The sequence below is a fragment of the Schistocerca cancellata genome, chromosome 3 (genome assembly GCF_023864275.1).
Source record: "Schistocerca cancellata isolate TAMUIC-IGC-003103 chromosome 3, iqSchCanc2.1, whole genome shotgun sequence".
Taxonomy (NCBI): Eukaryota; Metazoa; Arthropoda; class Insecta; order Orthoptera; family Acrididae; genus Schistocerca; species Schistocerca cancellata.
The window spans coordinates 522,587,253-522,609,213 of record NC_064628.1 but is presented as its reverse complement, the minus strand read 5'-3'; the positions used below and the strand labels follow the sequence as shown (position 1 = coordinate 522,609,213).

The 21,961-nt window shown below is 41.2% G+C and overlaps 1 protein-coding gene across 3 annotated transcripts in view; it reads right to left on the bottom strand.

Annotated features, from left to right (window-relative positions):
* LOC126175335 (protein melted) overlaps positions 1–21,961 on the bottom strand; it is a 256,862-nt gene that overhangs the window by 205,768 nt on the left and 29,133 nt on the right. For 2 of the 3 annotated variants that reach the window (XM_049922055.1, XM_049922054.1), the window contains exons 4-7: positions 9,295–9,439; positions 9,040–9,214; positions 2,378–2,541; positions 1,432–1,641 (exon numbers count right to left, since the gene is read on the bottom strand). In XM_049922055.1, coding sequence (XP_049778012.1) covers positions 1,432–1,641; positions 2,378–2,541; positions 9,040–9,214; positions 9,295–9,439 — 694 coding nt within the window. Of the gene's footprint in view, positions 1–1,431; positions 1,642–2,377; positions 2,542–9,039; positions 9,215–9,294; positions 9,440–10,044; positions 10,217–21,961 lie in introns of all 3 variants that reach the window. The other variant, XM_049922056.1, reaches the window with a different exon arrangement.

Genomic DNA, 21,961 nt, shown 5'->3' with positions numbered 1-21,961 from the left:
TTTAGGGGACTGACACACAGAAGCAATGTGGCCTTTTTTCCTACATGAATTACACGTGGCCCAACGTTTTGGACACGCGGCCCTGTCATGCTGCACGAAACAACGTGGACAAGAAGGAAGTGCGGAACGAACCTGCTTCTGTGGTTGCTGTTTTCGCTGCGAGTGTTGTGGCCCAACGCGACGTTGTTTACTCGAGTGAACCGCCCCCACATCTTCTTTCTCCTGTGAAACAGGCAAATTGTCCGTGTCGAAAGTTGACTGTACAGCGCCTACATCACACCACGCATCTATTTGCGTGCCAGCAGCGTGAGACACTTCAAAGGATTGAGCGATGCTTAGAACTTCCGACAACGACGGTTTTGGCAGTTGTAGGGCACGTTGCCGAACTTCTTTATCAGGAGCAAGCTGTAGAATAGCATCCCTAACCATTGAATCAGCATAAGACTCATGATGAGTGTCCATGACAAACTGACATTTCCTACTCAGACCGTGTAGTTCCGCCGCCCAAGCCCGGTAAGATTGATGGGGCTGTTTACTACACCGGTAGAACGCCGCGCGGGCGGCAACGACGTGGGTGTTTTTTTGGTAATAGTTAGACAATAAGTCACACATTTCTTGGAAGGACAGAGGCAGGTTCCCGCAGAGGGGCTAACTGAGATAGCAGCTGATAGATCCGTGGGGAAATCCAAGATAGAAATAACGACTTACACATGAGCGTCGACAACGCCGAAAGCCAAGAAGTGTTGCCGCAAACACTTCTCATAATCCTCCCAGTCTTCAGCGGCCTCGTTGTAAGTAGGGAATGGAGACGGAGAAGAGGAAGACAGACGATGAGTAAGTGACGTCGACAACGCCTGAATAGCAGCCGTCAGCTGTGTTTGTTGTGCCTGAATAGCAGCCGTCAGCTGTGTTTGTTGTTCAATGAGCGCTTGCATAAGCTGTTCCATGTCTGCCCCGTCACGAACACACAAATCCACAACGCAGAGAAAATATCCGACCTCGTCGCCAAAAAGTGTTATAACCTTTAATCACCAATAATTGCTTGGATATTCAAACACACTCACTTAGAAATAATAGCTGGTTACATGATAACAACTCAGTATCTCTTATTCGACTGCTGTGCCGTGACATGCGGCCGGCGCCGTTCGTAGCTAGGTGGCGCTCCCGCGCTCAGCCGAGTTGCGGAGCGCCTCTAAAGCCGTTTGCGCGTACTGTCGTGGCGGCACTGTTAAATGTTGTGGCACTGTCACAACACATTTCAACCTGAATACCAGTCTGGCTATCAAACATTTTAAATGCATGTTATGGTGTTTACAAGATATCCTTTAACAAATACTTACAAGCTGTAGAGCACCAAGCACTCAAGATTTTCATTAGAATATATTTTTTTTCTTAAAAATATAACAAAAGGAGAGGAGTGTACTAACAAACCTTGCTCAGTTTTCCTACAGATGAAATGACTTGTGCAGCTAGACAAAGTGTATTCGGATAACTCTCAGCAGTTTGTTTTATTTTTGGTACGTGATCCAGCAACAGCTGAGGTCTTTTTCCTGCCATATCCAAGAATACTTGTAATGTAGCTGATGCAGTAGGACCAGCACTTAAATACTCGCATAGCTGGGGTAAGCTAGGTTCCAGCAACTGCAACAACAAACAACATACTCAAAGCACACAGTCCCAACACAGATGACCTCTCAAGTGATTACAGTAAACCATACTGTATGAAGCTAAATATGAATGTCAATTGATCAAGTTGTTTTATAAGATGTTAGCATTTTAATTTTGCTCATTTTAAAAAACAATATATGATTTTGTTCAACGCTGAGAGCAAAACAAATGAAAACTGCTTCACTGGAAACTAATGACAATGACCAGCAGTCTATTCAAGGAAAATTATCTTTTTATGAAGCACAAGAAAACCATTCACAGAAGACAGTTCACTGTTCACACTTACCACCATACAATAACACACCACTGAATGTCATGTATTTCACCCACTTGTCTTCAAAATCTTCGACCAGTTAGACGGCTTAATTAATTATCCCATCATAATGATGACTGACCTCAATAACAATGAAATGAAGTTCATTTAATATCCCCTTTAAATTTTCAAGCAAAAAAACTATCTCACAATTTCTTCCAGGTTGCATACAGCAATTCAAATGATACATACTGCAAAATGTGTTTTATTTGCTGTTACTCTGTAACAGTGGACTTGCATCTTATCAGGCTCTAAACCCTTATGGGATTTAATATTCTGTGAAAGATATCTATTTGAAGCTCAAAGCGAGGAACTGATGAGGAATCAGTGAAGAACTGAGGAAAAAAAGTGCCAGTTTGCAAAATCAAAAAAGAATATAAGGTTGCTTATGCTTACCTGTGGCTTCTCTTTTGCGATAAGAGCAAACAGATTTAACAGTGCCAATTTCTCTGAGTTATCACATAGTGGCATCAATGATACAAGTGCCATCACATGATCGTGAAGAGGTTCCTTATTAACAGCATACATTTGTGGAAGTACACGACACAGGGGGTAATTTCCTGTATATGAAAAATTGAAAATTTAATTTTGACAGTCAAATACAGAAATTATTAAACAAAACAATAAACACAATAATAGGAATTTATGAGTTCAACAGCACAATGTGACATAGTCCAGTCCATGGAATACAAACCAATTCCTTTGATATTACAGGATTATATCACTACAAAGATGGTACAAAACTCTTTCACTTGCCAGCAACAGTAATTATCTACAACCATAAATGTCACTTTCATGGAAAAAACCTGGAACAGCACACTGCGCAGTATCCATTAACTTTGAAGGAAGTTGTGCCACAGAAATTGCTATAAGTGATTTATCAGTACTGTTGCTGTGGTGGTGGTTATTACTCTCATTCCAGTTTGGAGGGGTGGTATGATGCTATCACAATCAGCACTCATGACATACAGATATGACATTCATTTCAAATATGCTAAATAATCATTTTTCCTTTTTTATTGCCTTTATGTGTTTCTTTTCACCACACCTTTTCTCTAAATGTAACACTCAACTCACACTCTTCATAGTTTGCAACAATTTTTTTTGTTTTGTTTTTTGTCAAGGTACATATGGCCAATGTTCACACATCTGGTATAAATACTATTGCCACCATTTCTTAGAAAGAGATTTTGATTTCTAAAATATACTTTTTCATCACATCCGCAGAAATATAATAATAATAATAATAATAATAATAATAAAAAGAAAGCATTGTCTCTAAGTTTCACTCTTAGTTGCAGGGACAGGCAAGTAAAGGAATTTCAAAAGACATGGCTTAGATAGCTTACCCACTTAAGTCAAATAAGACAGTCCTAATAACAATATCATAGCAATACCATACTGTTTGCGTTCACTTTACATATCTAGGAGACAGATCCATTTTCTCAGGACTGGAAAGAAGCATCTATAACAGGCTGTTTCTATAGTGACTCACAGAGCGGGAACACTCTGGAATACTCACTGCAGTGTATGGGAGCACAAGTGGCAGGGGAAAGCAAACTCTCTACCCCCTGGCCCACAAGCAGCCATAACTGAGGCAACAAACCATTTTTGGACAATGATTAGTCACTGAAGCCCTACTCCTTAATTGAAAGTGACATTTGCAGTGTCTTGCATATCTCAAAGAATTTAATTCTGCTACAAAGTACAATATACAGCACAATTATACATGTCTTCATGCAGTGCATTGCATGCAGGTGCAAGGCGAAGCACGCAGAGAGCTAGTAGCCAAGCTTAACGGTGACATACAACAGGACGTAAGCATAAGAAAGAATTCTTAGTACAGAAGTTATACAAATATGCAGAAGTAGTTCATGTACTGTAACACATTTATACTTTTCAGGTGCATGATAGTGAAGAAAATGCAAGTGAGGCAGCATTCTGAGCAAGCTACAAAGTCACTCAAATTACAGCAGTGGATGGAAAGCTGCTTTCAGTAGGACCTCTCATAAAATCACAGATGGTATTAGTTTGTTTCCAAAGAAGCTGCAGGCAATTCAAGGAGTTAGCCTTTCGGAGCAAACAGTGTCTTGTTGAATTGTGGACATGATACTAGACTTAGAGACACAGCTACGGAAAAAAGTTGAGAGCTTTGTTCCAATTTCACTCACCCTTGATGACAGCTCAGATCTATCCAACTGTGCTCGGCTTTTCCATATTAGTGTGAGGTGTCAATATTGAGCTGCAGGCAACTCTCGGATGCAGTACCATTCGATTAAACTGCATCTGTACTTGATATTTTTGAAACTGCTTGTAAATCAGTGGACAATATGAATTTGCCATGAGATAAGCTCCATTCTGTAGCTACAGATGGTGCACCAAAGTGATCAGTTGGCTGTCGAGATTTTGATTCTCATTTAAAAAATGAACTCAAAAGCAAATTTAGGAAAACCATTTTGACTGTCGATTGCTTCATTCACCAAGACGCACAATACGCTGAAAAAATGGAACTAGGTGATGCAGTAAAATGTGCTGTCACCTTTGAGAATTTTATGCTGTGTCAGGGTGTAAATCACTACCAATTTGAAATATTCCATCACGATATGGAAGTGGAGTATGGGGACATACTTTATCACAGCACAGTTTGCTTGCCTGATTAGGGAAAAGTTCTTGATGTTTTATTTGACATTTGTAAGGAAATATCTCTCTTTCTTGAAATACAAGAGGAAGAAACGCACTGTTTGAAAGATTTAAAACAGATATCAGACCTGCCATTACTAGCTGACATAATATGCATCTTGACTACTTAAATTTGTCATTGCAGGACAAAGAGCACCTAACAGCTGACATGCACAACCAAATCGGAATATTCATGGAAAAGTTAAATTAGTCTGAGATGCAAATAAGTGATGGAATTTTAACATTCTCCAGTCCTCTGACTTCTTTAAAATACATGAAGGTACCAGTTTCGGCAATTAGCAAACCGAGATAAAGCATCTCACCATGCCTTTTGAAACAAGATTCTGGGAGCTCAATGGAAATGAAACTTTTCAGTGTGAAATGTTCTGGAGAATGTGAGATGCCCTAGGAAGCAGGTTAATTCAGTTTCATAAATACATATCTGTTCATAAACAACATGAAAACAACCTCACAAGGCCTGTTTCCTGCGACAAATGACACAAACAGGAATGTGTATTTTGATTACCACCAGTTCTGCAATTTACTTCGCTGCTTTGATGCATAATGTGTTAAGAAATGGCTACTGACCAACTGTTTTGAATATTATGCCTAACAAAAGTGTCTTCAGCATCTCATGCTTTTAAGAATCAAACACAAAACCCACAAAGCAACTACTGAGAATAACTACCCCATGGCTGACACACAGTGCAAAGTCTTCATTAATGACTCCACCACCTTGATACCTTGTGCTAGAAATTTGGCTTAGTGATAAGAGTGTCAAAAATCAACATGCTGAAGTAAATTGTCACAGTAGCATCTGTGATCAACTTCGTTTTACAAGCAGCACAAAATCATCTGGAAGAAGCGGCACCTTTCTGATGTCTGGGAAACATAGTTTGGAATGATAACCACTCAGAAATTTAAATTGTTGTTCATATTACTTAGGTTGTTGCTCCTACCTTACACAAACTGCACCAAAAATGATGCAAATATATGGACAGCTTTCATGTGAAACATATCCAAATATAAAGACAGCTCTCATGTGAAACATATCCAGGAAATTCTTTTAATGTAATGGAAAGACAAGGTACCAGAACATAAACATTGCAAGAAGATATAATATACACTCCTGGAAATTGAAATAAGAACACCGTGAATTCATTGTCCCAGGAAGGGGAAGCTTTATTGACACATTCTTGGGGTCAGATACATCTCATGATCACACTGACAGAACCACAGGCACATAGACACAGGCAACAGAGCATGCACAATGTCGGCACTAGTACAGTGTATATCCACCTTTCGCAGCAATGCAGGCTGCTATTCTCCCATGGAGACGATCGTAGAGATGCTGGATGTAGTCCTGTGGAACGGCTTGCCATGCCATTTCCACCTGGCGCCTCAGTTGGACCAGCGTTCGTGCTGGACGTGCAGACCGCGTGAGACGACGCTTCATCCAGTCCCAAACATGCTCAATGGGGGACAGATCCGGAGATCTTGCTGGCCAGGGTAGTTGACTTACACCTTCTAGAGCACGTTGGGTGGCACGGGATACATGCGGACGTGCATTGTCCTGTTGGAACAGCAAGTTCCCTTGCCGGTCTAGGAATGGTAGAACGATGGGTTCGATGACGGTTTGGATGTACCGTGCACTATTCAGTGTCCCCTCGACGATCACCAGTGGTGTACGGCCAGTGTAGGAGATCGCTCCCCACACCATGATGCCGGGTGTTGGCCCTGTGTGCCTCGGTCGTATGCAGTCCTGATTGTGGCGCTCACCTGCACGGCGCCAAACACGCATACGACCATCATTGGCACCAAGGCAGAAGCGACTCTCATCGCTGAAGACGACACGTCTCCATTCGTCCCTCCATTCACGCCTGTCGCGACATCACTGGAGGCGGGCTGCACGATGTTGGGGCGTGAGCGGAAGACGGCCTAACGGTGTGCGGGACCGTAGCCCAGCTTCATGGAGACGGTTGCGAATGGTCCTCGCCGGTACCCCAGGAGCAACAGTGTCCCTAATTTGCTGGGAAGTGGCGGTGCGGTCCCCTACGGCACTGCGTAGGATCCTACGGTCTTGGCGTGCATCCGTGCGTCGCTGCGGTCCGGTCCCAGGTCGACGGGCACGTGCACCTTCCGCCGACCACTGGCGACAACATCGATGTACTGTGGAGACCTCACGCCCCACGTGTTGAGCAATTCGGCGGTACGTCCACCCGGCCTCCCGCATGCCCACTATACGCCCTCGCTCAAAGTCCGTCAACTGCACATACGGTTCACGTCCACGCTGTCGCGGCATGCTACCAGTGTTAAAGACTGCGATGGAGCTCCGTATGCCACGGCAAACTGGCTGACACTGACGGCGGCGGTGCACAAATGCTGCGCAGCTAGCGCCATTCGACGGCCAACACCGCGGTTCCTGGTGTGTCCACTGTGCCGTGCGTGTGATCATTGCTTGTACAGCCCTCTCGCAGTGTCCGGAGCAAGTATGGTGGGTCTGACACACCGGTGTCAATGTGTTCTTTTTTCCATTTCCAGGATTGTAGATACCTTGGAGCCCCTCATGCTGAATGGCCAGCTTAGACATCATTTGTGTACAGTGATAATGTTAGTACCAAGTTGTCTGCATCTTCAAGACTAAGTTAACTTTTTGCAGTATCTTTTTGTACAACAGTTAGCTGTTTCATTCATTCAAGTACTGACCTATTCCTCTACTGATTAAGGGTCTATAGTTTATTTTATTTTATACTTTGCCAAAGCATAATTTTATAACTTCACTCCTGGAAATGGAAAAAAGAACACATTGACACCAGTGTGTCAGACCCACCATACTTGCTCCGGACACTGCGAGAGGGCTGTACAAGCAATGATCACACGCACGGCACAGCGGACACACCAGGAACCGCGGTGTTGGCCGTCGAATGGCGCTAGCTGCGCAGCATTTGTGCAACACCGCCGTCAGTGTCAGCCACTTTGCCGTGGCATATGGAGCTCCATCGCAGTCTTTAACACTGGTAGCATGCCGCGACAGCGTGGACGTGAACCGTATGTGCAGTTGACGGACTGAGCGAGGGCGTATAGTGGGCATGCGGGAGGCCGGGTGGACGTACCGCCGAATTGCTCAACACTTGGGGCGTGAAGTCTCCACAGTACATCGATGTTGTCGCCAGTGGTCGGCGGAAGGTGCACGTGCCCGTCGACCTGGGACCGGACCGCAGCGACGCACGGATGCACGCCAAGACCGTAGGATCCTACGCAGTGCCGTAGGGGACCGCACCGCCACTTCCCAGCAAATTAGGGACACTGTTGCTCCTGGGGTATCGGCGAGGACCATTCGCAACCATCTCCATGAAGCTGGGCTACGGTCCCGCACACCGTTAGGCCGTCTTCTGCTCACGCCCCAACATCGTGCAACCCGCCTCCAGTGGTGTCGCGACAGGCGTGAATGGAGGGACGAATGGAGACGAGTCGTCTTCAGCGATGAGAGTCGCTTCTGCCTTGGTGCCAATGATGGTCGTATGCGTGTTTGGCGCCGTGCAGGTGAGCGCCACAATCAGGACTGCATATGACCGAGGCACACAGGGCCAACACCTGGCATCATGGTGTGGGGAGCGATCTCCTACACTGGCCGTACACCACTGGTGATCGTCGAGGGGACACTGAATAGTGCACGGTACATCCAAACCGTCATCGAACCCATCGTTCTACTATACCTAGACCGGCAAGGGAACGTGCTGTTCCAACAGGACAATGCACGTCCGCATGTATCCCGTGCCACCCAACGTACTCTAGAAGGTGTAAGTCAACTACCCTGGCCAGCAAGATCTCCGGATCTGTCCCCCATTGAGCATGTTTGGGACTGGATGAAGCGTCATCTCACGTGGTCTGCACGTCCAGCACGAACGCTGGTCCAACTGAGGCGCCAGGTGGAAATGGCATGGCAAGCCGTTCCACAGGACTACATCCAGCATCTCTACGATCGTCTCCATGGGAGAATAGCAGCCTGCATTGCTGCGAAAGGTGGATATACACTGTACTAGTGCCGACATTGTGCATGCTCTGTTGCCTGTGTCTATGTGCCTGTGGTTCTGTCAGTGTGATCATGTGATGTATCTGACCCCAGGAATGTGTCAATAAAGTTTCCCCTTCCTGGGACAATGAATTCACGGTGTTCTTATTTCAATTTCCAGGAGTGTATTTTATGAGTAATGGCATGTCACAACAAAGTCTCTTTTATTTACAACCTTATTATACAAAGATGAAATGACATGGTGAACAAAAGTAATACAATACTTTGGGCTGGAACAATAAAGAAATAAGAGATCATCACCATTTAAACAAGACATAACAGTAACTTACAACAGACTAATACTAACCTGATATTATTGAATCAATGATAAGTTGTATATGTTGTGATAAAAGGTCAGCATTTTCTATAGCTGCAAGCGAAAGATAAGAGGCCATATTACGAGAAAGTTCCTTGTTGCCTTTGTGCAAGAATTTTACAGCAACTGGCAATGCTCTTTTCATTACATCCTTTTTGCCATAATTCTAAAACAAACATATACATACCATAGTCAGTGTAATTATAACAATAAAGCTACAATTACTCTACTTCTAGAAAAACTTACCAGAAAAATGCAAGAAATTATATCAGAGGCTATTTTTGCATGAGGTGGATCCTCATCTTTTGGGGATGGTTTTAAATTGTGATTCAAACATGATTCCAACAAGCCAACTAAAGCTTCAGAATGTTGCTGGATTGAGCCAGTTTCTCTGTCAAAAGATGATTCAGAAAGTAAAATTATATTATCATACATTCAACAAACAAGATCAATTTCATCAACCACGCAAACACAAAAAAATGTACAGAAGTTTTATAGCTCATCAAGCCCCAGTTCATAATACAACATGTGATGATCTCTTTGCACTTAAGTCTTTTTTCACATGTCAACTGTCTCTTTCCTTCTCAATTTAATGAAGAAGTACAATTTTGGTCAAATTTTAAATAATTTCTATTGTTGTTCCCTAAAATGTTAAAGCCATAATATTCTATCACATCTGTTTAATCTATTTTTGTTCTATTTACACATTCCTATTTAATAACTGTGTGTGCAATGATTACATATATTAATTACAGCATGTTTACTGATGTGATTAAATTAATGGATCATTAATTTAATCTGTGGCAAGCTACTACTAATAAAATTTAATTTCTTTTATATCATGAATACACTGAAATGCAGGTAACATCTTAATTAGTTTAACATGAAAAAAGGGATGAAGTAATCACTCTCAGAACACCCAGAAATAGGTGTATTCATAGCATGCAGTATCCATTAACAGGTCAAGAGGAGATTACACGGGCAGAGAAGCTTTACCTGAACTAGTGCACTGCATGTTGCATCCATATATAACTGATTTAGTGGTTAAGCCTACAGAAACAGCAATGAAGGAGATGTAGGTCCGAGTAAGTATCATACATGACTGCAACTCAGAGACAAGGGACACCAAATCCAGGAAAATCTGCTGGTAACGCCTATGAGATTCAACCTGGAAGGAAGAGAAGAGTCCAAAAAGCGCAAACCAAATGTTGAAATAAAAGGAATGGCATACTAAGGCCACAAAGCGACTCTGGAATTCAAACATGTAAAAGTTGTGACAGAACAGTAAAATAACAGTAGAAGGCTACAAAATAGATACGCAGGATGGGTGAATGAAAGATCAGTAAAACAAAACAATGGCAAAACAGCATGCAACAACAGTAAGCAAGACTGAAAAATAAGAAAATTCTCAAAAAAAGAAGGGAGGAGAATAAACAAATGGAAAAAAATACTGAAACGAAGACAAAAAATGCTAAAAATTATGAAGTGACAGTAGAAAATATAAATCAGTGAGGAGGGAAAAATGCACCAATATAAATACTGTACTTAAGCACAAAGCAGATCACCCTGAATGTAATGACTTCATGAAAATTAGTGTTGTAAATTAGATAAAGACAACACACTGAGAAAATGGTAGAAAATATGTGACTCTGAAATGAAAGACAAGATAATAGATTTTTATGTAGGAATCTCTTTATCTGCACACGGGTATCCACAGTATTAAAAGCTTCCTGAACTGAAGGTTCTTACTATGAAATTAATAAAGAGAGGAGAGGCGAAACAAGATTCAAGAACGTAGTGCTTAATTTTTATACGTATTTTGTTTTCATATCCATATCAAATACCACAAATTGTTATTGGTGTCCCCTTTCTCCTTCTAGTTTCATTACTTACTTTAATAATAGTGAGACAAGGTGTCAACTTAGTGTCTCCCACAACAGGGGCAAGGCCAACAGAAAGCAATGACTTCTGAGCAAATTTTGACCTTTTGAAAATGGCAGTCCTACAGTTGGGGAAAAAGACAAAGCACGAACAATGAAACAGAAAGGTCAGACAATCAGAATAACTTGCCAATAATGTTAGAGCTAACATCTCTGATCCACCTTTCAGCATATTAATATAGTCATTAGTGATGTATTGAAACTAATGTTGTTCGACTGCTACATGTTGTAAAACATTCAAAGAAAAATGTTACGGAGCTACAGGATGCAACACGTGAATGTCAGTGAGGACAACTTTATTTTCTGTCACTGATTATTAATCTCCCTGACTGCAACTGTCTTTATCAATACTGATTTTTCCACTATTGAAAAACTGCCTTCCTCACCAAGCTAGTACAACCCTGCAGTGTTTATACTGCTGCCCCACAGTGTCTATATCATGCGAACTTCCCATCCAGTTCATCAACATAGTTGTTATGTTGGATTTCTACTCACTCTACCACCAGCATTATCAGCAAACCAAAATCTAATATACATAAACTATTAGGCATTGTTAACATCAGAACTGCACATGGTATCTCTGCCCGTAGTGTGATCTAAAAATAAACTAAACTGTGCAGAAATGTCTCACATTTGGACCCTTCAAACAGGACATAAATATCAGTCATCAGAAGATAACACATTAACATACACTAAAATCAAATGTGTATCTCTGCGAGTTCCGAAATCCATATTTCATTTTCAAAATGAAATACTACGGAGATTTTGCATGTGTACTTCAATTAACCTTCATATATCTAAAAACAAAGATGATAAGACTTACCAAACAAAAGCGCTGGCAGGTCGATAGACACACAAACAAACACAAACATACACACAAAATTCAAGCTTTCGCAACAAACGGTTGCTTCATCAGGAAAGAGGGAAGGAGAGGGAAAGACGAAAGGATGTGGGTTTTAAGGGAGAGGGTAAGGAGTCATTCCAATCCCGGGAGCGGAAAGACTTACCTTAGGGGGAAAAAAGGACAGGTATACACTCGCACACACACACATATCCATCCGCATATACACAGACAAGCAGACATTTGTAAAGGCAAAGAGTTTGGGCAGAGATGTCAGTCGAGGCGGAAGTACAGAGGCAAAGATGTTGTTGAAAGACAGGTGAGGTATGAGCGGCGGCAAATTGAAATTAGAAATTAGCGGAGATTGAGGCCTGGCGGATAGCGAGAAGAGAGGATATGCTGAAGAGCAAGTTCCCATCTCCGGAGTTCTGACAGGCTGGTGTTAGTGGGAAGTATCCAGATAACCCAGACGGTGTAACACTGTGCCAAGATGTGCTGGCCGTGCACCAAGGCATGTTTAGCCACAGGGTGATCCTCATTACCAACAAACACTGTCCGCCTGTGTCCATTCATGCGAATGGACAGTTTGTTGCTGGTCATTCCCACATAGAAGGCTTCACAGTGTAGGCAGGTCAGTTGGTAAATCACGTGGGTGCTTTCACATATGGCTCTGCCTTTGATCGTGTACACCTTCCGGGTTACAGGATTGGAGTAGGTGGTGGCGGGAGGGTGCATGGAACAGGTTTTACACTGGGGGCGGTTACAAGGGTAGGAGCCAGAGGGTAGGGAAGGTGGTTTGGGGATTTCATAGGGATGAACTAAGAGGTTGCGAAGGTTAGGTGGACGGTGGAAAGACACTCTTGGTGGAGTGGGGAGGATTTCATGAAAGATGGATCTCATTTCAGAGCAGGATTTGTGGAAGTCGTATCCCTGCTGGAGAGCCACATTCAGAGTCTGATCCAGTCCCAGAAAGTATCCTGTCACAAGTGGGGCACTTTTGGGGTTCTTCTGTGGGAGGTTCCGGGTTATAGGAGATGAGGAAGTGGCTCTGGTTATTTGCTTCTGTACCAGGTCGGGAGGGTAGCTGCGGGATGCGAAAGCTGTTTTCAGGTTGTTGGTGTAATGGTTCAAGGATTCCGGACTGGAGCCGATTCATTTGCCACGAAGACCTAGGCTGTAGGGAAGGGACCGTTTGATGTGGAATGGGTGGCAGCTGTCATAATGGAGGTACTGTTGCTTGTTGGTGGGTTTGATGTGGACGGACGTGTGAAGCTGGCCATTGGACAGGTGGAGGTCAATGTCAAGGAAATTGGCATGGGATTTGGATTAGGACCAGGTGAATCTGATGGAACCAAAAAAGTTGAGGTTGGAGAGGAAATTCTGGAGTTCTTCTTCACTGTGAGTCCAGATCATGAAAATGTCATCAATAAATCTGTACCAAACTTTGGGTTGGCAGGCCTGGGTAACCAAGAAGGCTTCCTCTAAGCGACCCATGAATAGGTTGGCGTACGTGGGGGCCATCCTGGTACCCATGGCTGTTCCCTTTAATTGTTGGTATGTCTGGCCTTCAAAAGTGAAGAAGTTGTGGGTCAGGATGAAGCTGGCTAAGGTAATGAGGAAAGAGGTTTTAGGTAGGGTGGCAGGTGATCAGCGTGAAAGGAAGTACTCCATCGCAGTGAGGCCCTGGACATGCGAATTATTTGTGTATAAGGAAGTGCCAAGGATGGTTTCCGGGGGTAACAGACTGGGTAGGGATTCCAGGCGTTCGAGAAAGTGGTTGGTGTCTTTGATGAAGGATGGGAGACTCCATGTAATGGGTTGGAGGTGTTGATCTACGTAGGCAGAGATGCGTTCTGTGGGGGCTTGGTAACCAGCTACAATGGGACGGCCGGGATGATTGGGTTTGTGAATTTTAGGAAGGAGGTAGAAGGTAGGGGTGCGGGGTGTTGGTGGGGTCAGGAGGTTGATGGAGTCAGGTGAAAGGTTTTGTAGGGGGACTAAGGTTCTGAGGATTCCTTGAAGCTCCGCCTGGACATCAGGAATGGGATTACCTTGGCAAACTTTGTAAGTAGTGTTGTCTGAAAGCTGACACAGTCCCTCAGCCACATACTCCAGACGATCAAGTACCACGGTCGTGGAACCCTTGTCTGGCGGAAGAATGACGATGGATCGGTCAGCCTTCAGATCACGGATAGCCTGGGCCTCAGCAGTGGTGATGTTGGTAGTAGGATTAAGGTTTTTTAAGAAGGATTGAGAGGCAAGGCTGGAAGTCAGAAATTCCTGGAAGGTTTGGAGAGGGTGATTTTGAGGAAGAGGAGGTGGGTCCCGCTGTGACGGAGGACGGAACTGTTCCAGGCAGGGTTCAATTTGGATAGTGTCTTGGGGAGTTGGATCATTAGGAGTAGGATTAGGATCATTTTTCTTCGTGGCAAAGTGATATTTCCAGCAGAGAGTACGGGTGTAGGACAGTAAATCTTTGACGAGGGCTGTTTGGTTGAATCTGTGGGTGGGGCTGAAGGTGAGGCCTTTGGATAGGACAGAGGTTTCGGATTGGGAGAGAGGTTTGGAGGAAAGGTTAACTACTGAATTAGGGTGTTGTGGTTCCAGATTGTGTTGATTGGAATTTTGAGGTTTTGGAGGGAGTGGAGCTGGAAGTGGGAGATTGAGTAGATGGGAGAGACTGGGTTTGTGTGCAATGAGAGGAGGTTGAGGTTTGCTGGAAAGGTTGTGAAGGGTGAGTGAGTTGCCTTTCCAGAGGTGGGAAACCAGGAGATTGGATAGTTTTTTAAGGTGGAGGGTGGCATGCTGTTCTAATTTGCGGTTGGCCTGTAGGAGGATGCTCTGAACAGCCGGTGTGGATGTGGGAGAGGAAAGATTGAGGACTTTTATTAAGGATAGGAGTTGACAGGTGTGTTGATTGGCTGAGTTTATGTGTAGGTGAAGGATTAGGTGGGTGAGGGCAATGGATTGTTCAGTTTGGAACTGGTATAGGGACTGATGGATAGAAGGGTTGCAGCCAGAGATGGGAACTTTAAGTGTGAGGCCTTTGGGGTAATGCCAAAAGTCAGACAAGCCTGAGAAAATAAAATAAGGGAGCGTAATCTGGCTAGGGCGAAGGCATGTTTGCGGAGGGAATGTAAATAAAACTTAATGGGGTCGTTGTGGAGGTGTTGTGAGGGTGACATGGTGTTAGAAGGTGGAAAGTGTAACATGAGGCTGAATGAAAATGAAAATAAATATAAAAATATATGGAGAGAGATAAAGGTGAACTAGAAAGCAAATGGAGATCTGGTGTGAAAAAAGGCGGAAAAGTGTTGGTTAGAGCTGGGCTATGTTGATCCTGTGGTGAACTTGTGTAGGTAGACAACGATGTGCATAAAGGCTAGGTGGTTGTGTTGCCGCCAAAACACGTTAAAGGGTGGAGAAATTCGGGAAAATTTCGAAAAAACTACGTGTAGATGTATTAAAAGGAGTGGTTTTGTGGTGGCAGGTTATGAAAATGAGGCTAACAATTGTCTGACGAAGAAATAATGACATTAAAACATGTGGGAAGCGGCTAAAAATGATCGGTGATGTGAGAAAAATGGAAATGGAAATAAAGCAAAAGTTATTAGAACTAGCCGAAAAGGTTGTATAATAGGTGAAAGGAACTGTTTGTGAACTAGAAACGGTGGATTTTATAGCAGCGGTAGTGTTGAAAGCGGAAAAAAATTTTTTTTGGTTATGGTTTGGAAGTGGGTTACGTATTATTACGTATTACGTATTATTGAGTATATATCGGCAGGATAAAATTGTATAGTAGATTACGATAAAAAGGAGAAGGTAAATACAAAGTGAAACTACTGGCAAAAACAGAAGGAGGAAATAAGACGACAGAAAAGACTTCGAAATGCAATAGTGAAAATAACAAACGTAATTGTTGGGTTCAAATTAATGATATGAATATAATTATATTCAATTAACCTTCAAGTAGGCACGCTGGGGTATTGGTACCCCATTGTGGAATTACATAGTGCTGCAGCATAACGCAGAGCTCTGCAAAGTGTTGGCGTTCTAGGTATTTGTTTACTTGATCCTCCTTGCCCCCTTCCTTTCCCCTGCCCTCCTTCCTCACCTCAGAGCCCTAAGTATTGCACTGCCTCCCAAGGAAAGTGTAGTGGGGCACTCCATACACTGCACTCTTGTTATACTTGTTCTTTCTGACAATTTTGAATGTGTGTGCCATTTTCACTTTGTCTACGCAAAGGATTGAGCCGTAAAGATATCTTTTCACAAAAGTATTTATTACAAAGGTTTAAAAAAGTACGTAAATATTTTTTTTTGTATTTTTTTTGTGATGTAAGAGTTGTTAACCAACAAAGTGTTTTTTTATCTATTTGTTTCTAGGTCCAAAGGATTCATAAAGCTTGAGGATATAGCTGCAAACCATGAAGAACTCAAAGAAGCCAAGAGACCTGCAATAAAACTTGTTGAGTTAGCTGACAGACAAGATTATCTGAGTGACGAAAAGTTTATTTTAGCGACCAAGATCATGAAAGTAACTCCAAACAGGAAGAAGAAAGTAGGGGTGAGGAAGAAAGAAGTTCAGAAATTGAGTTTATCTTAGGAAAAGACAAAGTATCACAACATAATAAAAAACCAGCCTTCAAAACAAAAACAACTAAGTAAAAAAACATAAAAGTTTCACCTGGTCTCACACACTATTCAAACAATATTTCTAATGAAACTGACACAATTTTCAAGCTTTCTGAATCTAATATGATAGATATGATAGTATCTCATACTAACATATTTGTAACCTTAGAACAAACTACAAACCTACAAGAGACTGTAAAGTTACAGACAGATGTGAAGTTATGGCACTATTCGACATTTTATTTTTGCCACTCGAAATAAAAACTTGACAAGTCAGGTGCTCTCAGAAAGCTTTTACATTCCATGCAGTCAATGTGAAATGGTCATATAATCCTACGGAATATGTGACAACCGATGAAATTTTGATTGGATTTAGAGGCCACTGCTCCTGGATCCAGTATATACCATCCAAACCTGCCAAATACATGATAAAAATATTTGCCATGTGAGACACAAAGAGTTTTTGCACCAGCAATATTGAAGTATATGTGGGAAAGCAGCCAGATGGCCCATTTCAAGGATCAAACAGCCCAGCAGAAATTGTAAAAAGGCTTGTCAATGACATCGAAGGTATACAGAGAAATGTCATCACTGATAATTGGCACACTATCTGCCAGTCAGCAGAAGATATGTTAGAGAAAAAATTGACAATTCTAGCCACTCTTCACAAGACAAAAGAAAGATCCTGCCTGAATTTTTGCCTCTAAAACACCAACCTGTCAGTTTTGAAATTTGGCTCGCCAGGTAATAAATCTCATCTCACACTTAACAAAAAGAAATTGTTCAGTGATACTCCTGTCCACACTGCATGATACAGATGAAATTGACCCCGAAACAGGTAAGCATTATTATTAATTACAATCGCACAAAAGGAGACGTGGAAACTGTGGACAAAATCATAGCAAGATATTCTGTTTCCAGAATTACGGAGATAGCCTATAGTGTTATTTCATACAGTGCTAAATATAGCTCGGATAAATTACCAAATTTTGCATTCACTTTCCAAACCAGGAAAACCTGACAAAATTTGACAATTTTTTTTGAAAAAAAATTGTGTTTGCATTGACAAATGAACACTAAAAAAATAGATTGAAAATTACATCACTGCCAATCAATGTCTCTGAATTTCTAAAAAGGAAATTCCCTTCAGAAGAAGTTACTGACACACCACGATCATCAGAGAAGATGAAGAAAGGGCGCTGCCATGTGCGTGGACAGAAAAAAAAGCATCTCCACAACAGAAGTTTGTGTGAATTGCAATAAGTTTACTTTTCAAGCACATATGATTACAGAGCCTATGTGTGTTACATGTCATCAACAGGAGGCTGACTGATACATCATTTAGTACTTTTGTGCAATTGATTTATTGTAGGTACAGTATATTTATATAGAGTTAAAATAAAATAATTAAAATTAAAATTTATAGTCATCTTTCTGTTACTTACAAGTTAATTGTCTGTTGTATAAAATTAATTAATGTATTTCTTCCCTTTCTTACATATATCTATAATGAATTCCTTCATTCAGTTGCTGATTAAAGCTTTTGAAACAAACATATAAAAATATATTCTTCAAAACATAAATATTTAACTGATTCCTAAAGACATTAAAACTTATCATAGAAGATGGGGTACTCAATACTGCATATGCCTACACATGCAGGAAAAAAATAAGCGCACTCGTTCAAAGATCAATGTTGGTCATCCTTAAACCACAGGACTTTCTTTGGCAATTATTGCAAAATCTTGATGTATTTTTTTGCTTGAGGTCAGACTTCAATGAGTGATCTACATCACTGATTGAATTCTACAATTCTGTGCTACGTTTTAAAATGAGATCCTTGGATTTCAGATTTTCAATGTCAGAAAGACTTTTGCACAAGAAACTAAGAAAGAAAAGCAGCAGCTGGACATCCGTAACACTTTAGGAACAAAAAGAGCACAGCTGTCAAGAGAGAAAATATATTCCTGTATGACAATTTACCCAAAATTAAAATCAAATGCACCAAAGTAGCTTCTTTGCTGCATTTTCTGTGTTTATTGATGTCAATGAAAATGAGCCTATAGTTGTAGTCTGGAACACCTTGCAGAATAATATTAGATATGTTTTCAACCAATGAAAAATCTGGAATGGGATAGCAAAAATGAAACAGGATTGATTACTACTTGCACATTTAAAGTACACTTCAAAGCGGACTAAGCTACTGGACAATCTTTCTCAGATATGGACAAACACACATGCACATCCCCCACCCCACCCCACACACACACCCACATATATTTAAACACACAACATGTACACAACATAGTCACTGACATCTCCAGGCACTGTGGTTCAACTGTGGTCAGCAGTGATGTCGCATGGGGTGGGGAGTGGTGATAGAATGTAGGGATAGAGATAGGGGAAGATGCTGTAGTGTGAAACCGCAGGGACAGGGCAGGCACAGGATGGTGAGCTGTTAGGTGCAGCATCAGGAGGCAGTGCTGGTGTGGGGGAAGAGATAAGATGACTAGGAATGGGAACAGGAGGAGGGGGGGGGGGAAGGGATAGCAAGGGCATGTGAAGCTGGAGTAGGAGAAGGGAAGTGGGCGGGGGCAGGTAGGTACATGGACTAGCGAAGTTTGTGATCAATGGGTTTATGGCAACAAAGGATAAGCTGTAAGAAGAGTTCCCACCTGCACTATTCAGAAAAGCTGGTATGTGGTGGGAAGAATACAGATGGCACAGGCTGTGACAATCACTGACTTCATGAGCTGCTTCAGTTCTCTATTGTAGAATTGAAATAATATTAGTAAAATACTATCACTGGTGTAAGGTACTGCAGTGTGTGAAAATTATACCAATAAAAGTACCTAACTGATGGCAAATATAGTGATATTTGTAAGTTAAATTTATATATTTCTATGAAGGTTCTCCCCAGGCATCAGTAGATAACCATGGCATTCTTGAGGGAATTTAAATCATGATTTTTTGTTAATAAAAGATTTTCTATACTATTTGTTTTATTCTGTACGAGCTCTTGGATGCTAAGATGGTATACACAACTAAAGAGTGTGTGTTTTGTGGTACATGTCCCGGTTATTATTAAGAGTTTTCTAATTTCTTTTATATGATATCTTTGTAGAACCAAGAAAGGGCAGTGTTGTAATGTGAGCTGATGAATAAACTTTTTCTGGAGTTACAACATGTTCCATTTAGAATAAAGGAAAAAAAATGTACGTGGGTTAACTAAGGCTGCTTTCATAACATGTCTGTAGGATAGCTAAATGCTTCAGAATTTTTTAATAGAGTGAGAAGAACTTTGATATGAATTCAAAATATTTTCATTGGTAATACAATTTCTATGAAATTAGACACGCTCCACAAACAAAGGTCACAAAATTCAACAAGGAGAATAAATCAGTCTTCCAAGCACTTTAGCCAAGATATTACAAAAAAAGAAAAGAAAATCAAGGGACACATTACACAGTACTGGAAGAATTGCTTTGGCAAACACAATAGGTTACAACTTTTAGCCTCCTTCAATATAAGACACTAACTTGCTTATTACCTGCTTCAAAATTTACTGCTCTTCCACAAAGGATAGCTATTTCTATAAAAATTATCAATGAGAAACCAATGCTGACTAATGGAAAGTATGTTGTGTTTCTGTCTCGAATATGATTAAATGGTATTTGTCATAATTTTGCTTCTCCATCATACATCACTATAGTGAGGTTGATGTCTCACAGTGATAACACACAAGGAATTCCGATTGACGTGAACTCTGGTCTATTCATGTCCAAGCTACAGAGGTAAGCAAACTAGAAGCACAAAGACAATTCTTCTTTCTAAATCAGCTCCTAACCCCACTTAATTTGCAATGTCTACGAAATAAATTAATCTTCACATTCCAGCAGAAATGATAATTTGACAAATACATTTGAAATTTACTAAACGCTGTGTAGCATGACTAAAAATGAGTTTTATTAATACATTGTTTTGTAGGCAGATTACAGTTTAACAATGGGACTTGATGACAATGTCATTTTAAATATTTCATATGGGGACAACACCTACTTGTCATCACCAATTTCTTCCAAATTTATGGTTCATGCAGGGCTTTGTCAGAAATGAAAATAATAGGAGTGAGGGGTGAGAGCTCCAGATGGTCAAGAGTTCATAAAAAATGGAATTTTTCACATGGACTGGTGACACATGAGCCATTTATGTTAGAGCAGGTTCTCAGCAGTGGTTGGCAAATCGGAATGAATACAGAATGATAAAACGAGGATCACGGGATTGAGTCCCTATAAGGAAATTTATTTTTATTTTTTTCAATTTTTACATTTCTTACACTGCAAATAAACCATGACTATGTTCATATGTTGTATTTGATGTGATGAAACTCCACATGCAGGAAAATTTCTTTTGTTAGCTGGCTCGTGGGGAGGATAAACAAATTCACAACTATACAAGGAGATGTTAAAAAATGAAGAAGGATCATCGTGATGTGGTATTAAAGTGATTCCCCCTACATGCACTCCACAAGCACAAGCCTGTGATATCCAATTTTATCATCAGCTAAAGATTAAGGAGCTTCAAAGCTGCTCTTATCTCAGAAAGAGAAAAAAGTTAATCATATCCTGAGAAATCTACACTGAAATACATTCTATCTTATATCACCAGCTATCCTCACCAATATCTAGCAAAATGATGTGTTAAGTGTGGTTTGTTTGCAAACTGAGCCATGAGTGAGAACCTTTTGTGAATGTAAAGTAGGTTTGTTTTTGTACAGAAACTTTAAAACAACCATGTAATTGTAAAAACGAAGCATGTATAATGTGCGCGAACTGCTGAGAAAATTACTGCTTCTCCTGTTCTTACTACAATATTACCCCAGCATCTGTAAATCATCAACTGGTAAATAATAAAAGTATCTAATTTTATGCATGCAGTTCTCATGTACATCCTACAATCCCTTCCTGGAAATTTATTTGCAATATCAAATTTTTCTCCGCCTCTCTTCTTCTGAAAATAGTAATAAATATGATAAATTGAATATTATTTTTGCTTATGAGCAGTGGAAATAACATAAAAATTGTAAACAAAATAAGTTTACATATAGGAACATGGCCCTACGACTCTTGTATTACAAGTCTGTACTACTTCCACTGTGCCAACTACTGCCTTGAAGCAGCTCGTACCTTGCCTGACCCATGCCAAAAATGCTATTTTTTACAAAAGCTTGGCCATTTAGCATTCCCACTTCCACAGCTTTCATTTCTGGACAAGCCCTGCATAATTTTGACTAAATCAGTTGTTGTTGTTGTTGTGGTCTTCAGTCCTTAGACTGGTTTGATGCAGCTCTCCATGCTACTCTATCCTGTGCTAGCTTCTTCATCTCCCAGTATCTACTGCAACCTACATCCTTCTGAATCTGCTTAGTGTATTCATCTCTTGGTCTCCCTCTACGATTTTTACCCTCCACACTGCCCTCCAATGCTAAATTTGTGAT